We start from the raw sequence: 12,333 nt of genomic DNA, 5'->3' as shown, positions 1-12,333 counted from the left end.
AGTCTACACATCACACATGCACTGAGTTGGGCTACTTGGATGCAACAGACGCGTTGGACCATTTACCTGTCCAGAGAGCCTTTCATCCAATACACCAGAGGGAAGTAACAGATGGTCTCTAGGAATGACGGCTCCGGTCTACGAGAGAAACAGTATATCAAACATGGTCATGCAAACAAAGAAGGAATTCATATTTTCACAATAAGTAAGTCTATAACATTAAAATATGTAACATTCACAGGATCAAGGTCAAGGTTAGAGTCATGGACGAGGCCATGATTGTTCAGTCATTTCCTATGATACAACCTATTCTCTGTTACAGCAGTCACATATATTACAGATAGGCCTGCACTGAATATTGCAAAACTGGGAAAACCTAAAATCCTCTCAGGATGAAACAGCAATAAGTTTGCTTTGTACAACAGCACACTAGCCTTGATAAAATCTGTATCCTGTTCTTGACCTGTACATAGAGTCATGACAGTTGGGTGTAACTGAGATTTCCTTGAGTATCTGATACTGACACTGACCAACCTCAGACAGACTAATAGAAGCATACCATCAAAGTTATCTTTGAGATGATGTACAATACTCACTCAGTTTCAAGAAGCAGGACGATTGGACTGAGTGACTTCTTGGGGCGGGCATGAGATCGTAGAGGCACAATGAAATTATAGAGGCCATTACTGGCAAAGTCCGCTGCTACAATCACCGCAGGGTTGGGCCAGTTGTACTCCTTGCAGCTTTTAGCGTCACAGTGATCGCAGGCCTGAAGAGTCACCCATCTTGGATTATATACTAATCATTATTGAAAACACAGGTAGGGGTTAATGCCTTATTGAAAGGTGTGTTACTGACAACAAATCAATGTATAAAATCCTGCTCAAATAAGCGCCTTCTTACCAACTTCTCGACCAGTTTGTCAGAAACTTTTCAAGTCCCATGACTAGAAACTTAAAAACTATCTGTGCACATTACAGATGGAAAAGGCAACAGGCTTATATTGATGTGCAGCAACTGCTGATTCCACATCTACTCGTCACAAACATTTCTACAAAGTGTCTCCATTACTGCTTGTGTCTAAAACAGATTTAATGATGTTCTGTGAATATTCTAAGCCCAATGGCGCATATTACAGTGACAGTCATATGACAATCTTTCATGGTTCTGACAAAATATTACCAAACTCTAAAACTTCCTAAAATCCTTGAAACATTCCTTAGAACCATCTGCAGGTTCAGTATTATTTATACATTTGAACATAATGTGGTGACATTGAAACTATAATATAGAAAGAATTATTTTTGCACTTCTTATGAACACATTACCTTGCTGCTTCTTTGTGTTTACTTATCTGTAACTGAAACTCTGATGAAAAAGGCTGTCGGTACCTTTAATCACCACTACCTATTACAGACATCTGTGCACTGATCCTTCAAGTAACTGGTTTGAAACATGTAATAACACAGTACAGAAACTGACACCACAATACCACCATTGCCCATTACCACAGTAGTACAATATGCAACAGACAAAAAGCACCTGCTTCCACAACTGAAGAGAGGCACAAAGAGTACAGATAAAGGCTGACATCAAAGTTCTTTGCGTAGCTACATTCTACTTGAGATGTGCCACTATGATTAACAAGGAGCAGCTACACTCACATCAGAATCTAGTGGAGATAGAACTACGGATGAAAAGGATAGGTTTCAGAAACATTCATCTCAGGTAGAGTCCTACATGTGTAGGAGGTCATCATGACACTGGATTGTCACAATCAATGACTTCCAATACTTTTCTCTCTCCCATCCAAGCATATTATTTCAGTCAATAATCCTATCAATACCAGAAGTTCTATATCATAACATCAACTGTCCCACAAGTCCTGTCTTCAAACATCAACCACACAAAATGTCCCATATTACAGCATCATCTGTACATCAAGTCCCATTTTATAAAATCATCTGTACAACAAATCCCTCATTTAACATCACCTGCACAACACCTATGCAGAAAGCTCCATCAAAATCTCATTTTCTCCTGCAATACTCTGTTTTCTTGCATTTTCAGCAAAGTGTGTTTGCTAACCACTTCTGACAAGATAATTTCAGTAAAAACTGATGCAAAATCCCTGCTGCTGCAAGCCCCGCTGTGGGAAATCCCTGCTGTTGCAAGCCCCGCTGTGGGAAATCCCTGCTCTCGCAAGCCCCACTGTGGGAAATCCCTGCTGTTGCAAGCCCCTCTGTGAGAAATCCCTGCTGTTGCAAGCCCTGCTGTGGGAAATCCCTGCTGTTGCAAGCCCCGCTGTGGGAAAACCCTGCTATAGGAAATCCCTGCAGTGGCAAAACCCCGCTGGTGCAAGAAAGAAGCTGACCTCCACAGTGCAGAAGAAAAAGCAGAGAGCGACGGACGTACATCAACTTCACCATAACGATAACAACATGTATCCACCAATATGAGTCAAAATTGTACTGAACTGCATGATACGTGGGTTGTACCTGCATGAGTTGCAGACAACACAGAGGGCGCTTCTCTCGCATCAGGTGACACAAGGTGGGGCTCGTGCCCACATAGGGCGTTACTGGTGGGAATCCTCGCACATATCTGAAAACATAATGTTTCAACTGAGAATGATTGTTGACAATGAATAAATCCTAAATATTGATGCTAAACAGTCAGTACAAACAGTATGGTCAAAATAAAAGTACACTTTCCTTTATGCAAGTGACAAGTGAGTATTGTTTCATGCTATAGCAGTATAGCAATATTACGGCTATATCACTGCAGGGGACACCAGAAATGGGCTTCACACACTGTATCCATGTGCGGAATCAAACCGGGTCTTCAGTGTGGTGAGTGAACACGCTAACCACCAGACTACCCCATGGGCCCTCCTTTATGCAAGACCCAAATAAAATTTAGATATTCTTTTGATCAATGTGATGGCATTAGGCGGCAAAACATTTTGTAAACAGTTGAGATCAGATTACGTACAGACTTTGCAAAATCAATAGAAATTTATTATTTTAGCAATAACAGATGTGAAGTACTAAAAAATGTATTGCTGGCTTCTTTGTGTAATACGGAAAAATAATTCTACTGGTCATACATAATGGCATATTTACAAAGTTGTACTTTCATGCAAGAGCTTTTTCATAGCTTTCATATTCACAAAAAAATGTAATTATTCAAGAGATCAGCCACTCTAACTAAAACATTTTTATTGTACTATTGTGATTGTTGACAGCCCAGCATACTGCACTCACTCTGGGTATTCATCATACTCCTCATCATTAGCTGTGTCGTCATCAGACTCGGAGTCAGACCCTGACAGGTTGATCTGAATGTTGCTGGAATCTAGGAATGCTGGGACGGGTGCTATGCTGGGCCTCTTCTGGAGACTCTGGATATTTAGACCTTTTGGGAGACTCAAGCGAGTCCGCTTACTACCTTGGCGGGTAATGTTCTCAGCTTCACTGTCAATACGAGTGTGTTGAAGTTCCAGAGCCACAGTTCCTGAAATTGGTGGCATTGGCTGGTATTATGAAAACAGCAAATGAATTAACCTCTCTTTTGTGATCATCGGAGGCAATTTCCCGAGTATTTTTAACAATGGCTAGTGTACTGGCACTAGAAAACTCTGGCAATCATCTTGGTGTTCTCAAACTCTGGTGATCATACTGGCCCTCGCAAACATTGATGATCATACTGGCCTTCTCAGACACTTGTGATCACACTTGCACTCTCAAACACTGGCCACTCACCCACACTAGCAGTCATACTAGTCACTCACTCACACTGGCAATCGTACTAGCCACTCATCCACACTCGCAATCTCACCTGCCATTCACCCACACTGGCAATCATACTAGCCACTCACCCACAAGGCAATCATACTGGTCACTCAACCACAAGGCAATCATACTAGCTGCTAACCCACACTGCCAATCATACTAGCCACTCACCCACACTGCGAAACATACTGGTCACTCATCCATACTCGGGAAATAATACTGGCCACTAACCCACTGCCAATCATACTAGCCACTCAGCCTCACTGGCAATCATACTAGTCACTCACCCACGCTGAGAATCATACTGGTCACTCACCCACAAGGCAATCATGGTAGCCACTCACCCACGCTGCCAATCATACTGGTCACTCACCCACAAGGCAATCATGGCAGCCACTCACTAACATTGGCAATCATACTGGCAACTCACCCATACTGGCAATCATACTAATCACTCACCTACAAGGCAATCATACCTGACACTCACCAAAACTGGAAATCATACTGGTCACTCATCCACACTGCAATCATAGTGGTCGCTCACCCACACTCAGGCAATCATACTGGCAACTCACCCACACTGGCAATTACACTTGCTGCTCACCCACACTGGCAATCATAGTAGCCACTCACCCACACTGGCAATCATACTGGTCACTCACCCACACTGGCAATCATACTGGTCACTCACCCACACTAGCAATCATACTGGTCACTCACCCACACTAGCAATCATACTGGTCACTCATCCACACTAGCAATCATACTGGTCACTCACCCACACTGGCAATCATACTGGCCACCCTGGAAGCCTGTTCGGCCCCCTGGGGCAGCCTGTTCTTCTCTGCCTTATCTTCCTGGTTCGGGTGGGCCAGGATGAAGTTGGAGTTCTCCTCCTTGGTAATGTTCATATAGAAGCAGATGTCAGACTGCCTCATGATGTGACGTGGGCCAGGGTTCAGCTGGATGGTAGATCCTGGCACATCCTTCTGCATCCCAACCAGACTCACACCATACCTGTAACACAATCAAAGCTGCTCATGTGCATCCTACTTTCTGTAGTTTCACAAAATTATGTGTATATTCACATTTTCAAGCAAAGGAGGATTATTGCATGTAATTGCATTTATATTATCTGGAGATTCACTTCTCAAGGGTAGGGAATAACATGTATATCACAAGGTGATTTGCTTCTGATGGTCAAAGAACAAACTCACTTCATCTTGTGACTCACTTCCTATTGGCATGGAATCAAACATATTTTACTAGGAGATTCACTTTTCATGGGCATGGGATAAAGCATATATATCAACACAAGACTAACTTCCTATGGGCATGCAATACAGCATATATCAGGAGGAAACGGCACCCATAATATCATGTGTATTCTCCTATGGGCAAAGAAAGGTATGTATAGGATCAGCTGACTTACTTCCTGTGAATATAGAAAGAAAGAGAAGAAATGGAGATTGTTCTAGACTGTTATTTTAGTCAGTTACAGAGCACTGTCCTGCTAGCAAGTTGAGTGTCAGGACTGTTATGTTAGTCAGTAATGTATAAATTACAGAGCATTGTTCTCATAACAAGTTGAATGTCAGGACTGTTATTTTAGTCAGCTACATTCAGATTACAGAGCACTGTCCTGCTATCAAGTTGATTGTCAGGACTGTTATTTTAGTCAGCTACATTCAGATTACAGAGCACTGTCCTGCTAGCAAGTTGGTTGTCAGGACTGTTATTTTAGTTAGTAATGTATAGTACTGATTACAGGGCATTGTTGTTCTCATAACAAGTTGATTGTCAGGACTGAAACTTTATTCAGCTACAACCCAATTACAAAGCATTGTACTGACTGTAGAAAAGACCATCTGACTCACTTCCTGTGGGCATGGAAAGAGGCATACGTGAAGCTCTTGCCACAGTATTCTCCGAAGAACTTGCTGTCTCCCAGCTGGATGTGGTAGATTTCATTGCCAGAACATCGGCCATACAACTGCTGCCACTCCTCTGAGGATGTCTGGCCTTCTCTGGAGGCATACGAAAACACTAAATGTGCAAATATTTGTAATCATATCATAATGAATCAGACTTACAGTTGTAGTTGGTCTGTGATGTCTACTGTCACGAACAATTCATAATCTGCCACTTGTTCCTATCTAGGTCTAGAAGTTGGTATTTGTTTGCAGTGTGACACATTGTTAGATTAACTACTGTAATTGCACATAAACCCACCCTCGACTCCCCACAAACAGATATACAAAACATAAAGCCTTCCTGGTGAGATAAATATATATAGACAATTGTCTTACCTCACACACAAATCTCACTTTCTGATTGGCTGAGCACTGTTCTATTATTTTCTATTATCTTATTACATGAGTGTCACTGTCTGATTGGCTGAGCACTGTTCTATTATTTTCAATGTACCCCATGTACCAAGGTGTATTGCAATACACCCTACTGCCAATAGCAATTCATTTGGTACTTCCTGGTAGTTACCTTTTAATCTCGAATAACATTAAATCACGCATGATGTACAGAAATTACCGGTGGAAGGGAGATAAATTTAAATCTGTTTTTCTTGTGTCGTCCGCATAATCTAGCAATGGCTACAAAAAGATTTGACTCTCTTTCCACTAAAAAAAATACGATAAAACATTAAAATATAGTCCCTGTGAATATTAAGAAGGAGAATTACATTGCAGCAAACTTTACTATGACACTATCTACAGGAAAAAAAAGCATGATGCAAGATTGAAATAGTTTAATTCACACAGGTTGGCTGAACTATATGATCCAATATCTATGCTTCAAACAGTTAAAAATTAACATTGAGGTGTTCGGCAAGATAAATATGTTGTTCACTGGTCCCTCAGGGACCATGGGTTGAGGTACCCTTGATGGTTGTTTATGTTTCCTTCGTTCACAGAGCCCTTGTGACAAGAGAACAACTTATATTGTATCCAGAGACTGCAACACTGAATGGCACTCACTGTCCCCGAGATGTATGTAGCAGCAGTGTCACAAAGGTAGAAATTCCCGGGCACAAACAGTTGTTGGCAAGCAGGGCATACTTGAACTCATCCTCACACACGACATGGTCTGCAATATATCACATGCATCGTCAATACTCTCCAGTGTATGCCTCATCATAAATCTCCACTATACCCAGGATGCATTTATAGCCCAATACCAGATAATTTTATTACCTCCCTTTGCCGGCACTGCATTTTCACAGTAGCCAGTCAGCTAAGCCACCATTACAACTGAGCTTGCCAGTCTCAACAAAGATAGCAGTTGCAACTGCGAAGGTTTGTACACAGTGAGCCATATTTAATAGAAACTAAGAATAGTGATTGAATCTGTGATTGTTTCTCAAACAACTTCTAACCTAAGCTAAATAATATTCTGAGACTTAAATGTTCAATAGGCAAGGTTAAACTTCGAGGATTCACCATCTTAATTTCACATTTTTCGATTTATTTTTACATTCAAAGTGAAATCCATCTGTATGTTTTCCCTGCAAACAGACTACATATACAAATCATGAAGGAAAGAGTACTTCCATATCTGAGTCCATCACTGCACAGAACGTTTGCTGCAAGGAAAGACTCACCAGCAAATTTGACATGGAACTTGTTCTCTGGACGAAATATCTGGACATAAAGAGGGCATGTCGGGGCAAAATCCTTCACAGCCCATGACCTCAGTATTGTATGCTGGTCCTGTAAGATCAGTAGAGAGGAAGTGAGTGCATGAAACAGTAGTAGTCACACGCTATCTCTGGAACTGAAATGTAGCAGTTTTCAAAATTCATGCTCCATCTTGAATATCTAACTGTCTTTGGTTGAATAGATTTAGCAGTGAAGAGGTAGTACAGGAAAAAATCATTCTAATAAATAATTATATGCTTATGGATGGAAGTATTGATACATCATAGGATATTTATATCAAGCATATATCCATGCATGTACAAGCTCAAGGTGCTGGTATGCAAGAGATGTCTGCAGAATGGGACACACTTACGGAAGTCATCTTGTTGCTATGGTTTCGACCTGCCAACACAAAACATGCCTCTGCTTCCTGCATCCTAGGGGGTAAATATAGACTTTACTTCAAAGACTCACAAAGTTATTCACTGACATTCAGAATTTAGAAGGAGACATGACCAATTTAAGGATTTTTTCTCTGGCCCAAGGAAATAAATGTCACACATTTTTATTGATGGGGTTTTGAGCCCACTTACTAATTTGTACAAAATTCTACATTTCAGGCCTTTTTTTCACTGAAAAGCCATTTACCATTGATGTTAGGCCTATCAGAGCTCCACACTTTGAAAAACAACACAAAAACATTCTAGAATTTAATTTTTAACAAAACTATTCAGACTTTGCAAAATGAGAGGTTTGTTTAAGTGGTATTCTCTGTTATTGCATACTAATATCTAAAGCATTGGTTTACCTGCACCGAGCAAGGTCAGTGTATTTGAGAGCTGAACCCTGCACATAGATGACCCGCTGTGCCCAGATGGGTACCTGCAGCAGCATCTTCATGGTTGAGTCCAGCTCACACGGTGACAGCAGCACCACAAAGTAGTCCTGTAACAAGAGGAGAGTGTAGATGTCACAACAGCACCACAAAGTTATTAAGTCCTGTAACAAGAGGAGGGTGTATACGCAGATGTAGACTACAGTCTGTGATATCACTGCAGCACCACAAAGTTATTAAGTCCTGTAACAAGAGGAGAGTGTAGATGTAGACTACACTCTGTGATATCACTGCAGCACCACAAAGTTATTAAGTCCTGTAACAAGAGGAGAGTGTAGATGTAGACTACAGTCTGTGATATCACTGCAGCACCACAAAGTTATTAAGTCCTGTAACAAGAGGAGAGTGTAAATGTAGACTACAGTCTGTGATATCACAGCATCACCACAAAGTAGTCCTGTAACAAGAGGGGAAAGTAGATGTTGGATTGGGTTGCTGAAGACCTATTCTACCCTGGATCTTCACGGTAAACATGTATCTAAAGAATTCACAGTTTATATTGAAAATGAGAAATATATTCATCAAACTGATGATGATACAAACTATTATTTTGATATAAACAGTGAATGTATAACATAAATAATACATTGCCATCAGTGGTGCATAGTAATTCTGTTCAGAAGCAAGACATCATGTACTCATTGTGGAAGTTGAATCCCTTCAATTTACCAATGACAGTCCTTGAAATGGGTCACCAGTCTGATGTCTGAGTTAAGTGAAGAGCATTGCTTCATATGCTCAGCTAATAATAGTTGACATATAGTAACTACCATTGATGGACAAATTGTTCTGAGAGAAACTGTCCAGGGTAATACTACTTTGCCCAGTGTAGCTCATGATAGCCCCAAAATTTGTGTGTCTGGTGAGGTCCTTGAAAACGAATGTTGGCAAAAACTGTCATTATTTTCTATAGTTCTGTCATATTTTTACCAGTCATGACTGCTACAAAGAGTATCATTGCTACTACTCATCACTCACCTGTTGAAATTACAGCTTCTCTAGGCTAAAGAAAAAGTGTATGTTATCTAAGTAAAATGCTTATCTCAGTTTGGATACAGTATGAAGTAGCTGCATTCTGTCCGCCTACACAGAACCTGAGCGATAAATCTAAAACAAAAAATTCTGTTCCCATATGGATTTCTTTTTTCAAAATTTATAAAAAGATATTGATATCAAACGGGGTGGCAAAATGTCAGACAATAATTGGCTCATATTATACTAAAGTGCATCAGACAAATCTAACAAATATGAAATATACATTCTGCTGTGCCATTTGATCACAAGGAGCTCCTATCGTAGAGACTAAAGATGGTTTAAACACATCTATTTGTGAAAAACGAATGGATTGGCAAACAAGCTAAAAGCTTATGTTCATGCATCTCCAATGCATTTTACAAAAGTAAATAACCAAAGTTCTAATAGAGGATAGTCGCATGACAAACCACAAGGTAAATACACATGAAACTAGTTAATGGTCAATGTTTCAAAAACAACCAATATATTTCTTAGAGCTAGTAATTCTCAACCACATTTAGTATCAAATCTATGAGAATCAATGACGAAGAGGTAGACAGATTTTAAGATGGATAGATTATCAACATCAGATCGTTCACTATTTCCATATAAGATTGTCTTTAAGCTGTATCCATGTTTGTAATATTCAGCATCATTTCTTAGTACAGTGTAATTAGGACAGACAAGTAGATAGTGTTGGGTATCTTCACAATGAGTACCACAAGAACAGGAAGGGTCGTTTGAAAGATGTCGTTCAAATTTATGATAGTTCAGATCACACCAGCCTAGACGAAGCCTGCAGTGAATAATTTGACAAAATCGACTTCCATAATTCACATCAAATCCAAATGGATGTCCAGGTTGTGAGGTTATTTTTTCAATAAATGATTTTTGGGATTGTATCATTTTAACGTCATTTGGTAAAGCATTCTAAAGATCTACTGTACTTGAATAAAGAGTTGTTTTTATGCGAATGTTTTGTAAGTTTGGTGAATCTCTTAAGTTGTATGAATTATTGGCCGAAACGCTGTGTGGGACAAGAGTACATAAGTAGTCTGGTGCTTTATCGTTTATCATTTTATGGAAGAGGGTTAATTTTTGTATACGTCTTCACTCAATAAGAGGAATGAACTTAGTTTCTGCATATAGTTTGTTATGGCTTGTTCCTCTTGTTCCCCACAAATTGTCCTTAATGCATCTAAATAATTTTTCTAAAGTGGTATTCTGAGCAGAGGTGCAGTTGTCCCAGACGTGACTACAATAGTCAAATAATGACAGAATGAAAGACTGGTACAAATGTGAAGTGACCTACATGATAAACGATATTTCAAACTTCTCAAGCAGTTTATCATAGGAGTAACTCTATCTACAATATTATTAATTTGACCAGCCCAGTTAGCATCCTTTTGAAATATAAGACCTAAGTGTTTATGTTCATCAACTTCATTTATAGGAATTCCTTGCATAAATAAAGAGGGTTTGGTGCTGGCAATCTGTTTTCTGCTAAATTGAATTGTTTCTGTTTTTTCGGGGATGAATTCCACTTGCCATTTATTGATATTTTTTGTAAATCGTCATTAAGACTGTTTGCTGTTAAAACAGGATCTTCTATTATTATGTACAAAGATGTGTCATCAGCAAAAAGACGTATGTTACAATCAATATTATCCACAAGGTCATTAATATATGTTAAGAATAATAGAGGCCCTAGAACTGAACCCTGAGGAACTCCTGCCAACACAGGAATATATTTAGAGTTATATCCGTTTATAAGTACCTTCTCGACTCTGTTACTTAAATAACTACTTAGCCATTCTATCACTTTACCACTAATTCCAAATGACTGTAATTTATTTAAAAGTCCCCTATGCCATACTTTGTCAAATGCTTTACTTATATCACAGAAGGCGACTATGCTTGTCGTAAGAGGCGACTAACGGGATCGGGTGGTCAGGCTCGCTGACTTGGTTGACACATGTCATCGGTTCCCAATTGCGCAGATCGATGCTCATGTTGTTGATCACTGGATTGTCTGGTCCAGACTTGATTATTTACAGACCGCCGCCATATAGCTGGAATATTGCTGAGTGCGGCGTAAAACTAAACTCACTCTATCACAGAACACTGCTCTTACTTCTTTACCTTTATCCAAAGCACTTGCAATCTTTCTTTATTGCAAGAGACTAAAGATAATGTCAGAATGCATGTCGTCATGACATCTGAGTATATTTGAGTAGATTGGTATGACAATATCATCGATCATAAAATTCACATATTTCACAGGTAAGGTAAGATTATTCACCTGCAGAAGTGGGTGAGCATAGAACTCATTCAGGAAGTCCATGATGGTGTCTGCATGGAGGGTGGTGGTGCATACGACCACATGGCGCTCAGTCTGAGCACGATGACTGCTGTAATTGCCCCCTAGTTTCTGTCTCTCCAACCAAGTATATGCAAGCTGTTCAAACTGCAAGGAAAACATGAAAGTTTAGTTATGACAGAGGCACCTTAACTTGCCATGTAGAGTTGCTTCCCTTAGGTGGATCTGAAAATCCCAAATTTTCTCATAACAAACAGATACTAGTATCCAACAGCATTGAATAGTCAGCATTTACTGTAATTGTTTAAAATGAGAAGAACAAGAACATGTTAAATCAACATATATGCAGTAATTTTCGCTTGAAACAAGAAAAATATACAAAATATCTAGAAATTACTAAAATCATACATCTGTTGGAACATTAAGTGCAAATCAATACTCCACCAGTAAAAGGGATATCTAACTTTGTTTCAAACTATGAACAATACCTACAAATGTTCCATGAAAATCCACATACAGACAGCCTTAATCAGACACTACACCAATGGGAATTACGAGCCCAATGAAGCACTCATAAAAGATTCCAATCACTTTTAAAAGTTTTATTTCCAAATTAACTGCTTTAGTGAAAGCTTCCAGTTAAGGCTGACAGTTATA

General features: G+C 39.6%; 1 protein-coding gene across 1 annotated transcript in view; it reads right to left on the bottom strand.

The window, feature by feature from the left end:
- LOC137273373 (potassium channel subfamily T member 2-like) overlaps nucleotides 1-12,333 on the bottom strand; it is a 155,815-nt gene that overhangs the window by 28,052 nt on the left and 115,430 nt on the right. The window contains exons 10-20 of the mRNA XM_067805994.1: nucleotides 11,659-11,823; nucleotides 8,256-8,392; nucleotides 7,821-7,884; nucleotides 7,411-7,519; nucleotides 6,788-6,896; nucleotides 5,672-5,821; nucleotides 4,573-4,811; nucleotides 3,267-3,516; nucleotides 2,499-2,604; nucleotides 597-769; nucleotides 67-138 (exon numbers count right to left, since the gene is read on the bottom strand). Coding sequence (XP_067662095.1) covers nucleotides 67-138; nucleotides 597-769; nucleotides 2,499-2,604; nucleotides 3,267-3,516; nucleotides 4,573-4,811; nucleotides 5,672-5,821; nucleotides 6,788-6,896; nucleotides 7,411-7,519; nucleotides 7,821-7,884; nucleotides 8,256-8,392; nucleotides 11,659-11,823 — 1,574 coding nt within the window. The remainder of the gene's footprint in view (nucleotides 1-66; nucleotides 139-596; nucleotides 770-2,498; nucleotides 2,605-3,266; nucleotides 3,517-4,572; nucleotides 4,812-5,671; nucleotides 5,822-6,787; nucleotides 6,897-7,410; nucleotides 7,520-7,820; nucleotides 7,885-8,255; nucleotides 8,393-11,658; nucleotides 11,824-12,333) is intronic.

This window comes from Haliotis asinina, chromosome 2 (genome assembly GCF_037392515.1).
Source record: "Haliotis asinina isolate JCU_RB_2024 chromosome 2, JCU_Hal_asi_v2, whole genome shotgun sequence".
Taxonomy (NCBI): Eukaryota; Metazoa; Mollusca; class Gastropoda; order Lepetellida; family Haliotidae; genus Haliotis; species Haliotis asinina.
This window is presented reverse-complemented; position numbering and strand designations above follow the sequence as displayed.